This window comes from Malurus melanocephalus, unplaced genomic scaffold, assembly GCF_030028575.1.
Source record: "Malurus melanocephalus ecotype Western Australia unplaced genomic scaffold, MMel_1.1 scaffold_48, whole genome shotgun sequence".
NCBI lineage: Eukaryota > Metazoa > Chordata > Aves > Passeriformes > Maluridae > Malurus > Malurus melanocephalus.
Genome location: NW_026623280.1, coordinates 114278 through 139381, shown reverse-complemented (window position 1 = coordinate 139381; position 25104 = coordinate 114278). Strand labels below are relative to the sequence as shown.

General features: G+C 41.7%; 1 protein-coding gene across 1 annotated transcript in view; it reads left to right on the top strand.

Moving 5' to 3' along the window:
- Positions 1–19245, top strand: part of KCNH1 (potassium voltage-gated channel subfamily H member 1) — a 167852-nt gene extending 148607 nt beyond the window's left edge. The window contains exon 11 of the mRNA XM_057365078.1: positions 17976–19245. Within this exon, the coding sequence (XP_057221061.1) occupies positions 17976–18830 (855 nt within the window). The 3' untranslated portion in view covers positions 18831–19245. The remainder of the gene's footprint in view (positions 1–17975) is intronic.
- The last annotated feature ends 5859 nt before the right edge of the window (positions 19246–25104 follow it).

Genomic DNA, 25104 nt, shown 5'->3' with positions numbered 1-25104 from the left:
CCCATGGGCTGTGGGTGGATCTCTGCATCCCCCGTGGGCCCCATGGGCTGCAGGGGCACAGTGGCTCCACCATGGTCATCACCGCAGCCTGCAGAGGAATCTCAGCTCCAGTGCCTGGAGCACCTGCTCCCCCTCCTTCTCCACTGACCTTGGTGTCTCCATGTTGTTCCTCACACATWCTCACCTCCTCCTCTTCTCTGGCTAAAAAAAAAACCTGAGTGCATCTTTGTTTTGAATTTCTTTTTAAATATGTTATCACTGAGGCGTAACCACCATCTCTAATTGGCCCAGCCTTGGCCAGTGGCATGTCCATCTTCAGAGCCATCAGGAATCAGCTCTGCTGGACCTGGTGGAAGCCTCCAGAAGCTTCTCACAGGATCCATCTTTGTTCCCCCCCGCCACTACCAAAAACCAGGTCAAGCAAAACCAACACACCTGGTCTAGTGGAAGGTGTTCTTGCCCACAGCAAGGACTTTGGAAGTAGATGGCCTTTAAAGACCCCTTCCAAACCAAATCATTCTATGATCTCTGGAATTACAGACTTTATAGATGCAATATTTTCTACTTGAGTAATTTAACYTTGCAGTATGAGCTYCTTTACAGTAATGGAAATTCCTGGSGCCTGCACACCATTGTGGGAGTAGATTTGATTTGCATTAGCTGATGTGAATTATTTTATCTGTACATAGGTCTGGTAGAGCATGGTTAAATTAATGCCCTTGGTTAAAGTAACTTTTCCATGATAATGGTAGCACTTTGATGTTTTACCACCATGTCTTTGGTTCTGCCAGAAAGCAGCCCATCACAGTGAACTAGAACTAGGGACCTCTTACCCCTGTTGTATTACACGAGTCCAAGTATTTTATTTACTACACCACTAATTCAGTGCACTATCTTTAACTGTTCTGCAAGCATATCTGACTCCTTTGAACATTATTCTTACAATGAACATCCTGTATTGCTGGGAAAACAAGAATTGCTTTTCTTTCTACTGTAGGCATCTAGTTTAAAGGGTARGCTGATTATTCACTCCCTTTACTCTCCAGTCAGGCAGCAAAAGSAGTGTTTTTCTTGCCTCAGAAGCTGTTACAAAGTTGAATATACTTAAGATTCCCRGATAAAAGGTGACATTGAAGTGGACAGATGCTGGGTGAGAGACTGATGCTTAATCCACAGCCTAGATCAATAGTAAAAAAAATAAAAAAATTAAATAGTAAACAGCTGCAAAAAAGGTGACATTTACTGCTGTTGTTTATAAATTTGAATCAAATCCTCAAGTATGTATTTTACTTGGATTTTTTACTGATTCTTATGTGTGCAGGAAGATTGCTTTTTTGACATTGCTTACTTTTCCGGTTCGAATGAAGGAGTTCACATACACCTTTTGTCTTCCCCCTCAATGTCATTACATCAGTGGGAACTTTTGAATTTGGAGCCTTRTGTGAGTAGGACAGTGACTGCTCCCAGAACACACCCAAACATCTTTATTACCTAGACACTATAGCTGGATTTAAATCTAKATCAGTCTTAAATCAGTCTTAAAAAAGGATCTCTTTAGATAGGGAGAGAAGACCTAAAAATTTAAGAAAWATGCTGCAATTGTCCTGTGGAGGGGTTTAAGTATGCTCAGTAGCAAAACTCCTGTAAAAAAAATGACACTTCAGTCGAATTATTTGTAGTTTTGGTGGGTTTTTTTCAGTTATTTTTGTGTTGATTCTGGGACCATTTCCTGTATATGACAGAGTGCAGAAGACATTTCAGTTGCCAGGTATTTACAGAATATGTAAAAAGTGGGCAGGAAATTAAATGGTATAGATGGTCCTTCAGCTAAGGCCAGGCTTTGATTTTCTGAGCCTTTTGCTTGTGACATATTGCCTGGGTGCTATGAAGCAGAATTTATTATCTGTTAAACACTGGACTTTGTCTGTATTCTACTTGTTCGTTTTGTAATACTGTTACAAACTGGAGATGTTTTCAGCAAAATCATGATGCTTTAAAGCTATGTCCACCAATATGTTAGAGGCACWGTGACATCTGCTTGTTGCCTGAAACTGCCACTGCTCAGAGAGTGCCATCAGCTTAGTTAGACACAAAATTTAGGGCTCAGTCTGGCAGTGATGTGTGGGAAGAGGGAAGACATGCAGCATAGTGCAGATCCTATCTCAGCTTTGAGAACTTTAAGGAGAAACTAGAACTGTCACCCTCACCTATTGAGGCATTTAGGTCTCCTTTTATAACCATCTGACTTTAAAAGACCTGGTTGRAACAATGGCCCCATCAGAGTTGATGAATTTTCCCATTGCATCCTGCACTGCCCAGGAGTGCGTGACCTTCCCAGCAGCAAGCACAGCTCAGTCCTGGCTCCTGACCCTTGTGCCTTTGGCCAGGGCAGATTAGCAAAAACCAAAAATAGATGAGATGCTGCCATCAGCCACAGGGAGTCTGAAGTATCTGAGTGCTGCTCCCCTTACAAGCAAAACACATCTCAATGCAGTGTATGATGCATTTGCAAATTTGCTGCCAGATTTGTTCCTGCAGTCAAAGTGAGGACATAGGCCAGTCAATATTCCACTTGGGCATTTGGTGTGTGAATTGGGGCTGTGTTTGGAGGCGTTTTGGTTAGCCAGAAGCCTTCTGAGTTTAAATCCTGTGTATGTGGCTATCTACAAACCCAGTGAGGTGTAGCTGAATCATCCCATCAGTGCCTCAGTGTGTAGACACTATGCAGCACTCAGGTCCTGCAGGACCTCTGCAGTGCYTGCTATCAGTAAATGTCTGGTGTCTTAGAAAGTTTCTGATATCTTAGTCCAAGCCTGCAGGACTTAGAGCAACCTCTGTGTAGTGTGCCAATATGAGACTTGGGAGATACTAGTCCACATTTCTGCTCTGCAAAAATATGTCTCTAGCGGCCTTTAAGAAATAATTTATTTTCTTCTGTCCTTTGTTCCCTTTCTATAAAATAGATATGACATCGTTACACCAGACTGCAGCTAGGAGAATTAATGGTCTGTGTGTAGAGAAAGGATGATGTGGTCTGTTTGGAGTTTGATTTCATCTCTTTGGCAGGTGTCACCACAGCCATCAAAATGTTTTCATGCAGTTCAGAAGGCTTCTTTGTGTCTCCTGAGGTACCATTGCCGTCATACTGAGCAGCCTTGCCATCATACTCCCATTTTGTTGGGGTTGAGCAGAGGTTCACATCTGAGCTGTGGTGATTGGTCAGTGAATTGCTGCAGGAACCTGGCAGCAGAGTCCCTGCACTGCTTCCTTGCCCTGCTTGCCGTTTGGGGTTGTGAGCCCAGCTGACGTCCTGGATGCAGCACTAATGGGGTAGCTCAGCCTCTGACACTGTGAAAAATAGAACCAACTACAAAGCCAGCAGCAACAACAAATTTTGGGGTGTCTCAGCACTGCTTTGCTGTCAGTATTTGCTTGCTGTGGGTTTGTCCTTGAACAGGTTTGAATGTGAAGAAGCCTCTCTGAAAACAAGAACAGAATATTGTATTGCAGCATGTAAATGACTTGGAAATTCTCGGGCAGTCGAGAGTGACTTGCTGCTTTAGCATCAGTACTGGAGATCGTTTGGCAAGATGCAGTTTCACTAACCAATGCAGGCACAAAGACCAAGTGTTTTCAGAGCTGGATGGGRTGCAGAGATGAGCCTAGATTCTCCCTGCCCCCAAGGTACAGGCCAAAAGTATTCTCCTCTTTATCTGAATCATCTTGTCTGCCTGATGACTGCTTCTTCAAAGCTTTGATATGGTAGATGTATCCAGCAAATGATGTATTTAAGAATATAATTAAATGCAATATGATGCCCAATGTTTATTAAGACAGAGAAACTCCTGTCTTCCCACTGGGGAATCCTCTTTTCTTCAGATGGGCAAAGATGTGGTTTGTGTGCTGATGAGTTCCAATATGCCCTGTGAAGTAAAGTGACTCAGCTAACAGGGAGTGATGGCAGCATTCTGTGCCTCTGCTGAGTCCTTCTGGGTCTGCACATTAGAGCAGCAGCCGGCAGCCAGCTGTTCATGGGCAGCACCACATCCTTTAGCAGCAAACCTGGGCCTCTCACAGGGGAGGAGTTCCAATAACAAAGTTAAAAGGATCTTCCTTTAATCACCACTGCACCTGAACAAGATAGGATGGTTGAATGCAGATGCTATAAATGAATTAAAAAAAAAAAAAAAAAGCAAAGCAAGAAAAATCAAAATATACTGTTTTAACTCTTAGCAAACTATGTTCCAGACAGTGAGCTGGGGGCAGCTGGGCTGCAGAACAGGTGATGATACGTAGTCATATTTAAGATAAATGCTAAAAAACTGCATGAGTTACTGAAGCAACAGCTTTTCAATTTATAGTATTTCAAGGACGGTGATTTTGAAGAGCAGCAGTTTGAATTTTAGCTGGTTTAATGCAAACTAATGTTCTAGAAATAATCCTCTTTATTAATAAACCACATTTCCTAAGAAGTCAAGTATGGAACAGCAAATGCTAAGTAAAAGGAATACTAAAGACAAAATCTGTTTCAAATGCCAGATCTGGCAAACTCTCCTGTTAGAGAAATATCTAATAGCAGCTGGATTGGGCTTTTTCTAACCAGGTAAGACAGATTGATTGAGGGAGAGAAAAAGTAAATTTGCAAATAAAATTGAAAAGATTCCTGAGCACCACTTGTTCAAAGGGTGTTTTCATTTAGTCCAACATCACAACTGAAACATCCTTTATAGCTTGGAGCTGCTGGGGAAGTTATTGCACCTTTCTCAGCCTGTTAGCAGCTGAGCTCATGTGCAGCCAAGGTCTAAACATCTGCCAGCAGACCTCCCACCCCGGCTCACTGCACTCGTCCAGGCAGCACCTGCTCCTCCCAGTGCCCATGTCCAGCAGCACAGGACATTGCTGACAAATTTTCCCAGGTGCCTTCTAGGATTTGAGAGGTCAAAGATATTTATTTTAATTATTTTATTTTTCAAAAATCGTCTAAGACGTTTAGGGCCTGACACTGTGTTAGAGATAAATGAGCTGCAGGTGAAAGTGGTGATATCCAGCACTCCCTACTGTCTGTGCATGAGCGAGGGGTTTTGTGGGTTCAGCTTTGTGTGCTGGAAAAGGATTTTTGTGCCCTGCCTGTTCTGTTGCTGATCTTTGGGGAGCAGAGAAAGAGAGAAGAGGGCTGTTGGCAAATATTTTAATTTTTGGTCTTCTTTGGTGCAAGACCTGGCTTTGAGAGAGCAAAGGCAGGCAGTGTATTTACTCTTCTCAGACACTTTTTGGAGGCAGTGAGAGCACTTGGACATGTTGTCTTCCCCTCTCCATGTTGCCCTGCAATGAGGATGCCACACCTGCCCTGCATGTTAATGTTTTTAACCYTCTGTTAAAACCCTCTGTTTTTGGCTGGTTGTGAGGCTCTGAGGATGGGGACAGACACCCAGGTGAGGAACACAGTGGGGCGGCTCATTACCCACCACTGAGCTGGAGGACAGCTTTTCCATGTAATGAAAGCCTGCAGCACATCAAGAGATGCTCCAGCCCTGGCATCCTGCCAGGAGGACTTGTCCTGAGAGCTGGCATCAGATCCAAATTATAAGTGAGCAGGTTTTGGAGTATAGGGAGATGAAATGATCTCTGCCAGCATTGCAATGCCCTCCTTGACAGCATTTTCTAGAGCCTTCTGTCACTAAAGAACAAGAGCTGGATCCAGCAGTTGTCTGGTGGTTCCATCCACTTSAGCCAAACAGGCGTTTTGGGCTGGATGCCCCTATAGCACAATGAGAATAATGGAAATTGCAGCTGATTTACTATGCAATGATGCTTCTGAGCCAAATGGTTTCCATCTGAATATGAAGCAAATTTGCCAGTGTGCTGGTGTAATGAATGCACCGTCTCTTTGCTCCTTCTGTGCCTTTGCATCAAGTATTTGCTAGAAAGTCCAGCAAATAGACTGATTTTTTAGATAAAAATCAGGAAGGAAGGGTTGGAAGTCGCATCTTGAAAGTTTCTGTASATTTTACTTAGTATACAATAGTAGCTCCAAATGCTGGGAAATGGATAAATTAAAAGCATGCAAACCTGCTTTGTGCAGAGTAGCCTGGGTGTGTGCATGTGCCTTAGGCTTGCTTCAGCAGGGTCAGCATGGAGTCCCCATGCCAGGAGTTGTAGGAACTGTGATGTTTCATCTCAAGATAAAATGTTTTGTCCTGTGGACTTTTGGAAAACCTGCTGGAAGTCTGAAAGCACTGTGGCTTCTTTTTATGAATCTGGTGCCAAAACCTCTGCAGCGAGGCCCCTGTGCAATCAGCAGCACAGAGCCAGATAAAGCCTGATATAAATCTATGCCGTGGGCAGAGTGRTGATAAAGATGCATGTTGGGAGAGTTCAGGGGCATTTGAGAGGACAGCAGGGGTGGAGGATGAGATGTATCTTTGACAAGCCTCTGAGTCYTCTAAAATCTGTTAGTCTTTCCCAGCCCCCGTGATTAGAATGACAGGACGATGGCTCGGGTCCACCTGCTCTCGAGTTGTGACTGCAGCAGGGAAGTGGGTGCAGAGAAGTTAGGTGGCAAATCCTAACTGGTAGATGAGTTCCCATGAGAAATGGGGTTATTATGCAGTAAGGGAGATGGTCTTAAAAGCAGTTCATTTGATTAGGATGTCATTATGTGAAAAATTAAGAGCACTTTTCATTTCTGTGGRATGATGAAGCTGTTGCCAAAATCCAGCTTTTAGTTGCTGGTTACATAATGATGACTGCTTTGTGTTTCAAGGATTGTAACCTCTTAGTTGAAAACAATGTCAGGAAGAGATTCTTCAGCACGGTTTTCTGTTTGTGCAAACACTTTTATTTTCTCTGAGCTCTCTGTTAGATTGTCCAGCTGTGTCTTTGTCAGGTATGAACACAAAACAGGTCGATCTAAGCATTGTTTACTCAGATTTAGAGGGATACACTGGGCCATATCTGCTATTGTCTTTGCTTGAGTTCAGATCCATGATTAACGTTATTTTGGATACACCATTTTTGGCTTTTTTAAATCTCAAAATAGCATTTTCCATTAAATTACTATTTCCACTACATTGAAATACTCTCTTTATGGAGTCTGATATTATTTCTACATGTACTTAAATGCTGAAGTGCCTGCTGCACTTTTCAGTTGCTAAGGAAATAGTTTCCTTTTCGTGATATATATTTTTAATGTCTCAGCCTGTGCCTGTGGTATAGGATCATCCATCTTTTCACCCGGACAAATTTAAGTGAGTTTTGGGACTAGTAATTCTTGCAKATTAGATCTCTTACAAAGGCATAGGAAAGAGCAGAAAGGAGCGAAGAGCTCTTATGGAGACAGGAAAAGCAGGATTTTTGGCTTTGTTTGCTTAATTCTGAGCAATTAAATAAATTTTTACATTGTAAATCAATTGCACAATCATTGTCAGAAAAACTTTACAGCACCATTGAAATGTCTGCTCTTAGGCTATGATTTGCATTGGGAATTGTTCCCAACTGGATCTCAAGTGCCTGAGGCCCTGGTTATGTTCCCGAAATTGTATGATTGATATGGCAAACCTTCACTTCCTCTCCTCAAGCACAACTTCACAGCATGATGGTGACAAAGCAGAAGGTCACAGCACCTGCCGTGGGTCTGGGGCAAATGAAAGCCACCTGACTTCCAGCAGTTTCTCCAACCTCTCCATGGCTGCARTTCTTCCTGTTTCCAGGAAAGGGAGAGTACAGTGTGCTGCTCACAGACTTTATTTCTGATCAGGATGACGGTGTCTTGCATTTCTTCACTTGGGATAAGAATCAGTTCATGGGAAAGATCAGATTAGAAAATGGGTAAAAAAMCATAATATGACAAGCTCCTTGAAACATCCTCTGTTCTTTTGAAAATAAGAAGATTATGCTATGTAAATAGAAACCATAAATGCACATGAGGAACTAAAGACCCTGTGATGCAGTGTGTGGGGGTGTTAAACCGAGATTACAAAGCTTCACTGCATTCCTAATCTGAGATATGGCTTTGGTGGTGGCTTCTCCTGGATACTAGTACATCTCTGAAACTCAAAATGCGTCTCATTTCAATGATGCTTAGAGGTTAAAGTTTAATGTCCCAGTACTACCAGTGGAAGAGAAGCAGTTTGCTCAAGGGCGAGCTCTGTGTCGCGTCTCTCTCTTATCTCAGAACAAGGAATCAAGGATAAAATTGATTTTACAGTGCTCCTTGGGAGGAAGCAAGGAGATGTCACCTGAGGTATTTAAATTTAGTCCAATGTGACATTAGAACATGGAAGATGTAGAGATGGCATAATAGTTAAGCAATCAATGTTTTATTGATCACTTAAAAGCATGTAACCATGTCAGTGTACAGTGTGTGCTCTGCCTCACTTAAGCTACAGCTGAACTCTTCAAACCTGCCTGCCTCTCAAATGAAAATTAAATGTTTTGCATTGTCTCAGTGAAGTGGAAAAACAGGAGAAGAGGAGGAAGCTTAAATGAAAAGCTCTCTGTAAGATGAAATTAAACTTTAGTTCAGGGAAATGAAGAGTTAGAGTTGCAGAGCAGAAGAAGGGGACTTTTCTATAGAACCGGGATAATTTTCAGGTTGAGGAAGTTTATTTTTTTCACTGATTTGAGAAGATGAAGAGTGCTAAAACTGCTATCCCAGAGGGGTTCTGAGATTAGGTGTCATCGTCTCTCCTGCTAAGACTTTCTCTTTTGAATCAGTGGTGGCATCATTTGCTGAAGCAGGGGCCAGAATGTGGGGTCCCACCTCTTGGCAAGGGCCTGTGTCTCCAGATGGGACAACCAGTCCTGTCACCTGCCCGAGGGAAGCTGGGGGACCTCAGTTCCAATTCATGCTTTTAAAAGCAGAACTTCCTTCATCCTGTTGGAAACACTGGCCCTGAATGTCTCTGGAACAGCTTTCCCTGAGGTAACCTGAGCCATCCTGACCYGTATCATGTTTGCAGTGGGTGGGCATCTCATCACAGTCACCTCATCACAGTGCAAAGGGCTGGCAAGGGAGGGAAKGGGAGGGAGGGCTTTCCTCACAATGTCTTCGTGCACTTTGGCATTTGAWCTGAGTTTTTGTCCCCATAATGTGGTGACTAGAGACATGCTCCTGAGAGGGACATTCAAATCCTTTTGTCAGAGGGGAGCACGGACTTTGCTTTCTGCTGTCTCTGAGTACTCTCAACTACTTAAGATAGACAAAACCGTGACCGTGGTGTCCAGGAGTCAGATGCAAGCATACATTTTTTCTAAACAAAACCTTTTAACAAAAGTGGCTGCAAATGCAGCCTGAATTTATGAATGGAAAGGCATATGGGGATGAACGAACCATTGTGAATGCCCATATCTGTGTAAGAGCGACAGGGGGGATATAAACAAGGCTGCATCAAAGGCAGATTTTAGACTCAGATTTGATGGTCACAGGGAGTCTGGAGTTTGTGGTTCTTACTGCTCCTGGTAAAAGGTGTGTAGAGGTTTTCAATATTCAGATCTAACGTCATTTTTTTGAATACAGATGATGGTAAATGTTTTAAAAATGAGGGGTTTAGTCTGCTTGTGAAAAAGCAATGCTCTCTGGCTGAATTATCCTGGTTTTCCTATTCTACAGCARGGATTTTCTTTGGAGAAATTAATGAAGTTTTAAGTTTGTTCAAGTTAGGCATCTCTGAAATCACACCTCTCTTGACAAATTGTGTTGAGGGTCTCTTATCTGAGACTTGTAAGGGTGAACTCTCACCAATTGTATCAGAAGGGGATGTCTTGCACAAGCAACAATTCAACTGCTGATAAATACTTGTGTGACTGACATGATACACTGCAATATGTACTGGGCCTGTGATGTCTCCCCATGAAACAGACCATTTTACCTCATTGAATAATGGCATTTTGCTCTGTGTGTGTATAAACTGAAAGCTTAATACAGCCCTAAGCATTGTTGCTGTGTAAATAATAAAAATAATGGCATTGGTCATATTGGGAGGATTGAGAAATTGTTGTAAAACTCTTAGAGAGGTGTGAATGAAATATGTTGATAAGATAGAAATCACTGACCCTTGCTGGTATTTGAATCTGCATTCACCATGGGACCTAAGTGTCTGGTTTCACAGAACTAAAATACCTGAAGCGAAATCAAGAAAATGAGTTCTARAGAATTCYCTGTGAAGTTACTTGGAGGGATCWGTCAGTCCTTGGCTATTTTWATTAGCTCACCTATGGTKTAGCAGATGGGAGGCAGCCATCAGYTTTGACAATTGACAGGTCCATCACTTATCATCATCACCAGCTGMAACTGGACTGTGGGAARCTGACAGTGTGTTCCTAGGAACGGYGAGTTTAGAGGAGCTSTTGTGATGGAAAGGTCTGAAACACCTCACTACAGTAAACTCTTGTCTTGTCTTTGATATTTTAAGCTCCTGGCTGTTAGTTAGGGCTGAAAGGGTTTGACAGCTGCTTTGGGAAATGGTAAGCAATGTACTTCTTCTGTGGCTGATTCTCATTCAGTTGTTAATAGTTTGTTTCCTTCTCACATAATGTTATCCAAGCTCTTGAACAGGGGAAGGACAGACCAGTTGAGTGGCAATGGGTGCTTGGCTGTGCATGGCTGTGAAGCCATTCTGAGCCACCTGCTTGGGTAGAAGATTTATTTTCTTTCTATGCAGGGCTGCAGGTTAGTTTGATTTTCTTCAATATTATAGCTGAACTTTAAGCCTGTTAACTCAGAGGGAGAGACATATAAAGACTTCATGTTATCTTAGGCAATTTATGCAGGGAACTTTCATCTGAATGTAATTCTCAATTTATAATTTCAAGAGCTGCAAAAACCTTGTGCATTGGGAACACTGAGAATTGTATTTGTGTGGATTGGTTTGTGCGTGGGCATTCGAAGATTGCTGAATGACTCGTAAGCTCTTGGTAAGCTCTGATTAATTTGAATACATTTGAAAATACATTTGATTCCTCTCTTGGAAAGTAAAATACCTGTCAATCACTGTAAGCCTAATGACAGAAAGCAGATAAGTGAAAGCAGAAGGAAAAAACAGTGAATGAAAAGAACTGGCTGACACTGGCYAAGAGGAAATTATCTTATTGGTAGGCTAGTGTCTAAAATGTAATCAAAGAAAGCAAATTATACAATTTAACTATTCCCTCAACACATCATTGCTTTTCTCAACTCTACAACCTCTGTATCCATTGCAGATCTCAGGTGAAATTGTGTCTGAGTTAGAGGTAGGGAAAAAAACYCCAAATCCTTGACTCTCACAAATTGTCTGGTTTCTTCCAGGAAACACTTATTAAATGGCAGCAAGCCACAGGGAGCTTGGAGAAATAGACTCTGAGTCTTGAGAAGGMACACTGTACAGATTATATGACGTTTTGTAGAGTTGTAATTTAGGTGGCAGAGAGGCAAGTTCCTGCTGTGCCTTGGGCTCTCCTTGAAGCAGTTTTCRAGGCAGTGTTGTCTGCCCAAGAATGCAGGTAGTATGTTGATCTGGAATAAAAGATGACACTACATGAACTGTTAGTGTGTCCAATGTCTGCACACAGCTGGAAAAGCACCCCATGTGCTAAAAAAAGAAAGAAAAAATTGCAAAAATAAACCCCAAACAAACATGAAAATAGTATTTTATAAAAGTTGCTGCTGGAAACTGCTGACACTTGGCCGTCAAAACCCATAAACATTCTTTTCCCCCTCATTTATTAGAAACAAGAAGTTCCTACAGAGCATTTTGCATTTTGATGGACACAGTAGTTCTCAGGGGGTATAACATCCCACCACTCAGATCTAGCATAATTTCCCTAAAGCTCTTGTCTGCACATTAGCTATTTTCTTGTAGTGGCTACTTTTCATCTCAGAATAATGAAGTTCTAGTATATCTTTAGCAATATATGTGTTTCCATGGTTTCTTTTGCCCTATTTCTCTTGCACTCTTTGTGTGTTTACTTTCTGTGTTACGGAAGGAGGTTGCCAAATGAGCTATAATGTGCTGTAATTGTGTCTATTCAAACTGTTGACCAGTGTGGTTTTTAGTTTTCAGTTGTGCAGTTGTCTAAGTTTACTATTGAGGGTTTAGAGTCTATTTTGGGGCAGAGACATCTCTTAAGGCTTCAAAACCTGCCAGGGAATCTCTTGCAGATCAGGCAGGTTTTCTTTATTATTTCCACTAATTGCTTTAGACATAATTCTGTCTTATTTTCAATAGTATTTTTGTAAAAGCTTTTCCCTTTTCACTCAATACTAGTACAGCCTGTAGACATGAATTAGAATGAGGAGTTTTACATGGAGGAGTAGAGCCTTGAGTTGTGCAGAACTTCTAAATAAGTAAYAGTGAGACAATGAAACGCTRATATTTGAGTTGGTATTTCTAGAATTTCTGATTAGGCTACACAGCAAGCTKTCACAAAGAAGAGCTTCAGCACTGWTGAAGCTGACAGTGCTCCTGACAGTAACATTTAGCCCAGATATTGTTCTGTAGGGACTGAAAGCCTTGTTTYCTCTCTTCATCTGGATAGCCTGGATGCTCATGAAACGATGAAGTTGTGTCTCTTCCAAGCACTTGTCTATTAATGAAGTGCACAGATATCTGGGTTTTGGGAAGTAAGTAAGTACTGCTCTGTCTGAAGGGCAGGGTGATGACTCCCCACAGCACAGAGGCTTCTTGCAGCAGCAGAAGGGCTGTGCCCATGCACTTGTTGGCTCTTGGGCTGTGCGTCTCCCAGGGATCTCTGAGGTTTGCTGGCACCAGCAGCACTCCTGGTACCAGCACTCCTTTACAGCCCCACTGCCAGGACCTTCTGAATCTTAGTTTGCTTTGAATTTTCAGATGATTAATCAGAACTAGAAATATTTGACAGTGCCCAGAAGGGATGTGGGCATTTACTGGAGAGAAACTCATTCCTCTTCAGAAACAGAAATGAAATTCTGCTGTTGTAGCCAGTAAAACTAGAAGGAACTTAATGACATTATTGCATATTCTCTTGATCCTATGTTTARTAAAAAGGTAGGAACAGTAATTCCCTCCTTTCTGACAAGCCATCCCATATAACTGCAAACAGACACAGGCTCCTTCTTCCCTGACACTTGCAAATATACTACTATAGGTATTCGTCATCATCATACTCTACATTGATCACATGCAGCTTTGGTTTCTTTAATGTCAGTGTTGAAAGCATTTTTATTGTCAAGCCTTCTGTCTCTTTCCATTCCCCTCCCTCTTTTGCTTCTTAAAAAAATTAAATAAAAAAGGAAGAAAGGTTGGATCCAATTTTCATTGGACTAACATCAGCCTGAAGATATTTTCATCGGTTCTTGGCAGATCCTAGATGGACTGTGTGATAATGAATGCCTTTTCATGATTGTTTTCCTCTCGCTTAAGTTCATTTTCTGTGAGCTGTGTATGAAGTCATTTTAAGCTTTTAATTGTTTATAATATCTGGCACTTCCAGATTCTGGGAATGTGTTTGTATCTGTGAAAGAGAATTATTAAGCACCAGAGAAAAATGCTGCCATGCTACTTGCTGTTATGSTGAGGAAGAGCTGCCAAATCTTGCAGTATTTGTGCATGCTATAGGGGTGGCAAGAAAGCAAGATTGCAGAGCTAATAATAGCAGCAGCTTTGTGGCTGGGAGCCTCGTAATTGTAACTCCATGATGACAACCTGATTCAAAACATGATGAAATCCTATTTCTATTTATTCCTGTGGGTCTTGGATCAGTCCTTACAAATGAAAGTTGAAAAAAAAAATTGGATGCTTTTGCACAAGACTGAAAGATCCTTTCCAGTTCTGGTGTGGATCGGTCTTTTTTAGTATTTTTCAGGATAAGATTTTAAATATACTCACAAYACGTCTAAATGTGGCATCCTCTGATCTTTAAGTTTGTCTCATGCAGTGTTGGCACACAACATCAAAATCAAGTTGCTAATACATCATTTCTGCCTTGCCCTTCTGTTGATTGCCTTCCTGGAAGTGTGAAGGGAGGCAAAGAACACGCCTTGCCATGACTTGGCAGGCAGCACCACTCTGGTGAGGTTTGTGAACAACCAACAGTGGACTGTTCATGACATGAATGACTACARGCAGTGGGCAGCAGAGTAGAGCACCTCTCCTGTGAGGAAARGCTGAGAGAATTGGGATTGTTCAGCCTGGAGAAGAGAAGGCTTTGGGGTGACCTCATTATGRCCTTCCAGTACCTGAAGGGAGCCTACAAGAAAGATGTTGAGAGGCTTTTTACAAGAGCATGTAGTGACAGGACAAGGGGAATGGCTTCAAGCTGAAAGAGAGTACATTTAGATTAAATAATAGGAAGAAATTCTTTACTGTGAGTGTGCTGAGGCACTGGAACAGGTTGCCTAAACAAGTTGTGGATGCCATGTTCCTGGAATCGTTCAAGGCTAGGTTGGATGGAGCTCTGACCAACCTGGTCTAGTGGGAAATATCTTGCCCATGGCAAAGGAGTTGGAATTAGATGATATTTAAGATCTTTTCCAACCCAGATCATTCTATGATTATGTGGTTCTGTTATTCCATGAAACTCGTCTTGAATCAAAAATTGAAACAATCTTTCATCAAGATGTGATGATAGATTCTTTATTGCCATTAAACTGGTTGTTTTTCTAAAAAGTGCAATCTAGTGGTAGCAAGATTCCTCCCAGGGAATGCCCCTTCAGAGCAATCCTATGCCCTGCCTTATGCTGAGGGTCACATTGCCATCTGTTGTCCTGGTCTTGTAAAGAAATTAYGAAAGTCATATTCACAAATAATGTCCGTGCTCTGTTATTTAAATTTTGGGTTTCAGTGCTGAGCACAGTAAAATCCATGTAACCATTGCTGGGTACTCTCCACTTGGCAAGCAAGTATTCATTTATGTCCACCTCATTTTTTTAATACTTTGACCTTAATCCTCAAAAACATTGATTTTCTACAAATACAACTTGAAAATTCTATGATGATTGAAAAGAGGCAGACTTTTCCCATTTAAGACTTCACCTTCACAACAAGGTAATGCTGAGGAAAGGGAAAAATGCTTGGTGTAACCCCATCTTTCTTCCTTGGACAGGGCTCATGCACAGGCAGCAATATGGTCACAGAAAGTGTGCTGTCRTAGGTCTGTGGGGACACAGAGGAGCAGGAGTGCACCAGGAGCATTACTCCACCCATCTCAGTGCATTTTCCAAGAAATAAAATTGTTATTGAGTCATCATAACTGCATTAGTTGGTTAAATGTTTATACCATTGCAGGAATCTGTGCCCAACAGGGCTATTTTTCAAGTTTTTGGCAAATCTGGGCCAATATCTCCACAATACTCCAGTTTCTGACAGCTTCCCTGTGGAGGTACAAGATTCAGCACCTTTTTAATGAAAGCAGAATTATGAAATGAGATTTGAGATTGGACTTCTGAAATACGCAGCTTTAGGCCTGGTGTTTAAATTTCATGTTATTTCATTGCAATTCAGGTTCTTTGTTCACCTTTTGCTCTTGACATACTGTTAAAATGCTCCCACTAGGTTTTTTTCTATGTGCTTAGGTCTTGAAGAGTGTGATGTTATGGAGAACTGCATAACTTGTGAATCCCCCTGTGTATGATGTATGGGATAGAAGATTTTGAGGGTGTAAAGCTCTGTCCCTTCCCTGACAGACAGATAAAGAGGGACTGTTCTAAAAGCAGATTGATTGAAGGAGGGAGAAAGTGAATTTGCAAATTCACACAATCAAATTCACATCATGGGATCTTTGCCACGATATGTAGGGTTTTAACTTTGATTAAGATCCGTATTTGTAGCCCTATCAAATTCCCCATGAAAATTTCTGTTAGGTCTAGACTTCTCTTCCTTACAACAGATGAAATCTATTTTCTTTTCCTTTGTACTCTTACTGCTTGTGGGAGCAGGTATACATCCATTGGCATAGCAACCGGATTTTCTGAGTAACAGACTCTGTGAAGCATCCTGGCCTCTGGGTCTGAAAAGCCTTCCCTGATGACCCCTGTGAGGGTGACTGCTGCACCAGCTCCTTTCTGAGCATTTAAGGAAAGTCCTGATCCATAAGCCAGACCAAGACAACATGATTTTTTTTACAAAAATGGATGGTGGATGTCCACACCAGGACCAAACATACAGACTCTGGGAGAGGGAAGGCTTGGGGGGACAGAATTTTGCAGAGACAAACTGACCTGGCTTGTAGCAGCCTGGGTTTGCTGGGGCTTTGTGCCCACTGAGCCAGCCTCAGCATGCTGCCAGAGTGACCCCCTGAGACCCTGCCTGGCATCACTCAGCTCCAGCAGAGCAAGCAGGGCAGTTGCCCTAACGCTGGGGTGACACTCRTCCCTCAGGTGAAGTGGGAAACTGCCAGTGTGTGGGAAGCCATTAGCCTGCAGGATCACATTGAATTCCCTTCCCTGTGACTGCTGTTCTTTCACTTCTAAGGWTTACACTGCTTTGTCCACTTTATACAGAGCTCACTGCAGAGTGAGTTTCCTGGAGGGAGGAAAAAAAAGACTGTCAAGTACCCTGTTTGCTTATTCTTCTCTCATATTTAGTTTCCTAATTGCAGCTTGGAAATAAAATATCCTTCCTGCTAATTTTATTCTTTTGTATTTGGGAAATGCTGCCAAGTCTGACAACTTCTTCCTTCCAAAGACACACTGTTAGATGTTTTTGTTTCCCTGCTCCACAATGACAAAACTGTCAAGAAGCATTGGAGTCTGGAGAAACATTCATTTTCTGTGTGCCAGTGAAGAAGTGCTTAWTAGCTTTCGTTTAATTTAAAATTGTCTTCAACAGAGGGATGGGTTTATTTACACATTTCCTAATAGTGATTTGAATCTGAAAGCTATTTCTGCATTGAAGTGTAAGGACTTTAAGTGGATTTTCCCAAAATCAGCTCRAGAGATTAGGTATCAGTGTTCAGTAGAAGCTGGAGGCTGCATCTTTTACCYGCTGTATTGCAAAATTCAGCTTAGGGGACCTCTGTTTTCAAACAAGGTTACTTACTTGTTCTCCTTTAGTGCCACACTGGAATTTTTGGGTTTGCATGTAAAGTACTCATACCAATGTAAAATACACAGAGTATTTGAAGAGAATGTCTTTCCATCATATGCAAGGAAGAAACATTGCCTGGATACAGGTTGGGACACTGAGACTTTTATCACAACTCTGGGATCCTCAGGCTGCTCCTATAGAGAGCACTTAGCCTAGAGGTTCAGGAAGATATAATTAAAAGGGTAGATGGAAAATYAATGTTTCTTTGTGCGAAAATGTTCTATTTTGCATACAAATTAAGAGATAAGACATGATGCTCTACAAGCTTCTGAGGTAATCAAGCCATGAGCAGCTTCCCCTTGTCTTGCCAAGCCCATCTCCCATTGTCCTTGTACCCCCAGCTGTGGGACTGACTCGGGCTTTGCATCCCTAAAATRCACCTTGCTTCTAGAAGAATATGTGGGAGGAAGGGAGGGCAAGAAGCCATTGGCAAACTGTTGTCAGAGTCCAGAGCAGTCTCTGCTGTACTGGCATCACGAGTACCAAGCTGCACTAAAATAATATCAGATCATTTGCAGGGAGTGAGTCTGGGATGAGACTGATGAGAATGGCTCTGTAACATTAAAAACTTGGTGCTAAAACACAGAGTCAGGAAAACAAATACAAGAAGTCACTTTTAACAAAAAATAGAACAAGTATCTTCTTGGGATCGTTATATTTACAATGGCACTGCCTTGCTGGCCTGTCAAAGCTGGAGAAATATTTTTCTTGTTTTTTTTCTCCTTTCTGGTGTTAGAAGACAGATGGTGTCTGTTCTTAAATAATGAAATAGGCCATGTTCCACACAACATAAGACATTTGAAAATGTTGCTATAAATGTGCAGAGGTTGTGCACTTCTCACTTAAAATAGATTCTTTCAAATAATTCTTTCTCCAGCTTTTCCCTCTTAACAAATATGCAGTTAATAATTGGATGAAATCTCTTTCCCCCCATAGATTGTGTTCCGGAAAATCAGCGACGTCAAGCGGGAAGAAGAGGAGAGAATGAAGAGGAAGAACGAAGCGCCTCTGATCCTACCCCCAGACCACCCAGTCCGGCGGCTTTTCCAGAGGTTCAGGCAGCAGAAGGAAGCGCGGCTCGCAGCAGAGAGGGGCCGAGATCCGGACGAGCTGGATGTGGAGAAGGGCAATGCAGTCGGGGAGCAATCCTCTGCTCGTGCAGTGGTCAAGGCCAGCGTTGTGACGGTCCGCGAGAGCCCGGCCACCCCGGTGTCGTACCAGCCCGCCTCCACCTCCGCCTCCRCCGCCTCCGACCAGGCCAAGCTGCAGGCGCCGCCATCGGAGCACGCCGCCTGCAAGGCCTCGGGGGAATACCCGCGGCGGAAAGGCTGGGCCAAGTTCAAGGAAGCCTGCGGGAAAGGGGAAGACTGGAACAAGGTGTCYAAAGCAGAGTCCATGGAGACTTTACCAGAGAGAACTAAAGCTTCGGGAGAAGCAACCCTGAAGAAGACAGACTCTTGTGACAGTGGCATTACAAAAAGTGACTTGCGCTTGGATAACGCTGGGGAGACGAGAAGCCCGCAGGACCACAGCCCGGTCCTCACCGAGGTCAAGCATTCCTTTTATCCCATTCCAGAACAGACTCTTCAGGCCACCATGCTGGAAGTGAAACATGAGTTGAAAGAGGACATCAAGGCTTTAAACACAAAAATGACCAATATAGAAAATCAGCTTGCTGAGATACTTAGGATATTAACCTCACGAAGGAGCTCCCAGTCGCCACAGGAGTTGTTCGAAATATCAAGGCCCCAGTCTCCAGAATCAGAAAAAGATGTGTTTGGAGCTAGCTGAGGTGTTTCTTTTTAAAAACAAACAAATCAACAAACAAAGAAACAGCCCCCTAACACTTTACATTTAATCTTTCTTGAAAATGAGTGAGGGACCCATTCACTAAGCATGCTCCCTCTGTCTAAAAAGGTATGGTAACAGGAATTGCAACCTCATGTCAAGATGGCAGCTGACTTTGAAGCCTTTTTGACAGCAAGGGTATAGTTTCTAAAGTTTTTCTTTTCTCCCTKTGTCCTCATTTCCCCTCACCCTCCCTCTCTCCCTTGGGATATTGGAATAAGAACTCTGACAGCAGCAGCCGTCCCTGTGAGCCCCAGGTGACCTCTGAGGTTTTTGGAGCATGCCTTATGTCCTTAGCTCGGGTTATGCCTATATGATTAAGCAGTTTGCCAGGGTGCTTATATTTTCAGTGTTTGGTGGGTTGGTTGTTTTTTTTTTTTTTTTTTGTTTTGTTGCTGCTGTCACTGTCTCAGTCACCTCTACAGCATGTTGGATGTCACAGTATATTTTCATATATCTGCAATAATGCAAAGAGCAGTAGGAGACATGTATTTCATTGTGTTTCTTTTGGTAGTCAAGGAAGGGCTAATAAGATGGAAAAAAAATTGTACTTTTTAATCTCAAACTGACATATTGTTAAAACAAGTACATTTAGCAACATCCTCAAAAACAGCCACAGTATTTCAGACCTGTTAATCCGTGGGACCTTCCACACTGTCATTCACTGAATCAAGGATATGTTTTTCAAAACTTCTTACGTTTTTTTCATAAACATAACTACTTCTGTCTCAGATGTCTTTCAGTATTTGATACTTTTGCTTTCAACTCCRGCTGCTGGAGGTCAGAGGGTTGGGCGTGCAGTGTACCTGAGAGCAGCCCATGGCACAACATATTTGGAACATCACTAACAGGTCCTGCAGATTTGCCTCCCGATGAAAATATACTGTGGCATTTATGTCCTGTTCTGCTACAAATCTGCTCTTTTAATTCTTGTTAAATTATTATTCAGAAGTTTCTGTTTTGACAATGTTCATTGTAGCCAAAGGCTTTCACAGAATTTTWAACTATTTTAGATTGTGGCATTKTCCTCTACATCCAGATGTATTGTTCCTGATCTAATCTAGCTTGGAAGCAAATGGATGGTAGAGGTAGAAATACAGTGCTTAATGTATGCAAGTGCTATTGTAGCAAGGAAACAAAGAGATCTGCTTCTTAAAGAAGGAGATGTTTCCAAAACTTATATTTTCATAACTTTTTTTTGAGGAAGATTGAAGCACTTTACCAAAACTACTCTTCATTATTCATATATGGTAGCTTAGCTGGTATCATGACTTGGGTTCTCACCTTGCATAGGTGTGTATTCACTCCACARATCTGGTATGTTCACTGCTTCACAGAGCTCAGAAGTACGGTACCATACCACACCTCAAGGGGTTTTCATTTTTACTGGCAATAGGTCTTAATGCTGTGTGTGCTAAGTCTCATTCTTTTTCCTTAGTACTGAGTCATTTACAAAGAAACACAGGAATTTTTTTGGGAAGATTTTTGTTCATGTCAAACACAGGAGAGGCAAGGAACATGAGTGATTTTAAGGATTTCTTCTGGCCTGATGCATGGTACATGCAGAAYTGTGTCAGACATCCCTTGGGAGGTGGTAGGTCCACTGATGACWGTGGTGAGGCCATGCTGTGCAAAGCTCCCAGCTCAGGTCCTGCCAGCAGTGTATTTGTTTGTAGCCATTCCTGCAGTAACTGCCCTTGCTCTCAAAGATAACAATTATTCCAAGCGCAGCACCACCATTTCTAAGTCCTGAGACAGGTGGTGTAGGATTGGCTCTCAAGGGTTTCACTCCTTGATTTGCTGTGGAGGTACCCACAGATTGTGAATTCATACCCAAGGATTGAAAWACTCCTGAGAAACAGCTCTCAGTTCAAATCTGTAGGTTACCTTCCCTCCCACAGGAAGAGGCAAGTAGGGAGGTGAGTTGCTCTGAAACMAAGAAGCCATTTCCTTATTTCTGGTTCCATGTTTAGTTTTTCCAGTGGTACCTGGTGTCTTTTAGAGCTGYTCACTGCAGATGTGCAGTGCTGGGAAGGCTCTCTCTGACCAAAGCCCTGCTGTTTGTGTTTGGTGCTTTAATCACTGTAAGTGGCAGCAGTTGCTGCAACAGCAGTGGCACGGCTGCCATAGAAACCCATCCATCCACGGTTTCCGTGACAAACTKTSWYRWKWTTTTTTTTCTTTCTAGTCTTCTTAGACAGTAAATACCACTTAAGTAAACCCCAGGTGTACTGATATACAAGGATTTGTAAGGATTTCCAAAAGTTCCAGCAAGTTTTTAGAGACTGCCTTGGAGTCTGTTTCCTGATCCAGGCAAATTTCTCACCAGCATGATATTCATGACACTTTTCTTCATAATGTTTTTGAAAGGCTGCAAGTCCTAGSAAGTCCTTTGTGAAAGTGTCACCCATGTACCTGCAGGTGGATAAACATGGACATTAGCTTATTCCAGGTGGACAAGGGAGGAAATGTTTACCACCTCCCAAGTGAGTGCCTAGTATCTCCAGAATTGCAGTGCAGACCTAGAATTAAATTTGCAGTTGCAGGTTATCTGGCCCTTTGTTGCTGATACTGAATTGATGTTTCTCAGTGATATTTTTGTGTGCCCTCAGGGATATGTTAAAGGTTTTTCTGCTGTTGTTGACTGCCCAGCCTGGAATTCCAGCAGGACCASCCCTAGAAGCCCTCTAATTGTAATTATAACCCAGGCCTGTGAAAAAAAGCAGACAAGTTCCCATTTCTGGGGTGCTCCTTGTGTAGTCTGATGCTCAGAATGATGCCAAACCCCTCTCCACYTTGTATGACAGGTGGGTGCAGTACTCAGTCCTTTTCTAAGGCTTTTTTCAGGCTCTTACAATGGCCCTTAAAGGCATTTATTATCTATTTGTAAAGTCTTCAAAGATTGTAACACACTCCTGAATTCCACTTAAAATTTAATGTCTTTGAAGATTATGGCCAAATTTAATTTTGTTGCAGTCATGAAACTGAAGAGAAACTCTGCTCCTTACAATGACACCTTCAGGGTATCTTCTCCCGGTGAGCCCTGACAGCAGGGCTGTGTCCTCAGTTCCTCGGTGTCACACAGACCTGTATGGCTATAAATGAGATTAGGCCCATTTTTATGAACTGTCAGGCACTAAAACTGGTTGTAGGAGAGTGCATCATCCCTCAGCAACCTGTATTTGTTGTAAGAGAATTTGGAAAAAAAATACTATCTAGGATGAGCTTTGGTGTTTAGATTCCCTGGACTACTGAGTGGTTAAAAAATGAACAAATCCATGCCCACTCCTTTGAGCCCTGGGCAAATCTGGACCTGTGCTGTGGTGCCCAGGCTCTGCCARTGCAGCACTTTTCCTTTAATGAGTGACTGAAAGCCCCTGTGTTACAAATCTGTATTTCTCCACTGAGCCTTACACTCAGACAGATGCCTGTGGTTGGATGGCAACTGGACCTGGACCCACCGTAATTGTTATTTGTTCTTTCATTTTATTTGTCAGCTTTTCCTTTTTTCTTGTTCCTCTCGACGGGTTGGTTAAACCTTTTCACTTAAATTATTTTCCAGCTTAGAAATAAAGGATCTCTGAACATAACTCTGCCCCTTCACAAGCAAATGCTTGTACATACTATGAGGAAAAAGCCCAAATGAAAAACAAAGCCTCAGTTTKAGCTATGTTCTGGCATAGTGCTTCTGCCATTTAGCAACCTGCTAAATAACCTGCATCATTCTAAAGAGATGATGTGTTCCATTTTGACTATATGGTGTAATTAAATTTCAGTCAAAAGAAGGTAGTTGAGAGAAGGAGCCTGTATTATGATTTGGTAAAATGGGAACTTCTGAAAGTTCATGCTTAAATGGTTAGAAAGAACACAAATATGCAGCACATGAAAAAGGATTAAAAAAGCAAACCCCAGCCCTCACCCCTACCATGTTCAGATACATTTACTTCTGTCTGGTATTACAAGTATACTTTTGAAAACACCATTCTTCCTTTAAATCTCTTCCACAGTTCTGCCCTGAATCCCAGCGAACAGCCTGTTTAACAGCTTCGAAGGCGATGTTCTGTTTCTACACTACTTCCCTTTAATGAACTGAACAAGATACTTACTGTGACTATCTGGTGATATATTTTCAATCACTCTTCACCAATCTGTGAAAAAATTTACTAAATAATTTGTCTTTATTATATAAACAACAATGTGTATGATTACGCTTTGCAGATGCGTGTACATACACACACATATATATATATATAATATCTATGTATAGATAAGTCTATGGATTGCATTTCTGTTAAGTAAAAGCACACTCCTCATTTAATGATTCCAGTCCAAGAAGGGAGCTTAAATCTTCCCGGTAGACATCCACTGAGTGTCCTAGTTAGTGTCTTGTTTGTTAACTGTTGAACTTTCAAGGCCATGATTTTTGATTTTTCTAGCCGGCCTTGACTTCATACTGTGAGTCTGGTAAATAGTGGGACTGAGAGAAGATCTGGTGAGGGTCATGATAGTCAGGAAGGAGAAATCCATGTGAAATTGGAAAAATGCTGTATCCTAGTTGGTGGGGATGAGGCTCAAAAGCTGGTGTTTGTTGCTCACAGTATCTCTGAAGCCAAGCTGCCCTGGTAGTGTTTCTCATGGCTTTTCCYGCAAGAGAGATGGTGGAATAGATGGATTTATTTTTTTCTGGTACCAGGGGCTGTCTCAAAGGTGCTGAGCCTATCCTTCTTCTTATGGGCAGCAGAACACATGGTTGCTGCACCTCTGCTTTCTTGTCCTGGTGTTAGGTGGTGAAAAGTGTCTTCTATTGAACTTTTCATTTCCACATAGTCTCCTGTGGGTGTATTGGCAATAAAAACGTCTGTGTTTTAGCTGCATTTATAATACATCAAGACAAACTTTTAGAGAGAGTCCCATGAAGGGGAAGCTCTAGAAATTTGAGRTGAGGCACAGTAGGATACTGTATCCTCCAATCTGACATAATTTTGACCACATTGTTGTGGGAAGCATTGATTCAATTAAATAAAAATAAAGCTTTTTTTGCAATAAGATATATCCAGCATTTAGCCTTAAGACCCTTTCATAAGTGACATAATTCAAACTGTGATTCCATTCWTCTTCCTTCTTAATGTTCTGTAGTATTTACAGTGTTGCCTAAAGATGAAGCACTTTGATTAGCTTTTTAAATCTAATGGAAATCACTTGCTGGTAATCACATTTCTTTTTCCACTTATTGCCTTTTTATTAGGATAATTAATTACTCCAATTTCCCTGTCCCCTCATAAAAAAAAAAAGAGACATAGATATTGTCTAAACACTTYTGTGTATCAGGGAGCCAACCCGTCATATTGCGAAAGTGTTTGTTTCAGAGACTTTTTTTTACAGTTCGACAAAGCTAATGTGAATTTACCTGCAACTGTAATTTGTTTCAAGCTGATTGTTGAGTGTTGTGTAAACATATTTGATGTGTAATCCCAGAACATCTCTGTAACTGGATCCAAATGCCTAATATTAACAAAACAGTTCGGGGTTTTCACTAACTGTTCTGAAAGGCTTATGGGTTTTTTTCTTCTTCCCACTAAATCTGTGACCACTAACATAGAAAAAGAATCATTTTAGCTGTAGATGAAAGAAGTTCAATWATCTTGTATCAGGACGAACTGCTATATAAAGAAATACCAAGTTTTCTAATGAATGTGTTATATTATTGTACCTACATGMAATCAATATTTGTACATCTGTTGGAGACCTGTCTGCGTTTCAATATTTAGCCACCACTGCATGGACACTTGATTGATATGCAGTTAATGCAGTTGCTTTGGCGCTTTTCAATGTACTTCACTTGTTTTTATCCTTTCAGAAATCCACCAAATACTCTCAGTTCTTTTTCTTTGCATTTGTCACTTTGTTCAATGAAGCATGACTAGAAACAGAGAATGAGTAGATAACTATTTTTGTGGTCAGCAAAGCAGCTGCCAGTAGATAGACAGTGTGTGTATGTATGGGTCTATACACACTGTCTGGGAATGTTTCAGTTACAAATGCAGCCACCTCCATTAATGATATCCCTAGTCAACATTTTTAAATAAGCACAAATAATATTTGTAAAAAAAAGTTTAATTTTATTTATTATAGTAATAAACTATTTTATACATTACAGTTGCTTTGGTGTACTTTTCTCTGGTTGAATATGTGCTCATAAGAACAAGGGGGTTTTAAA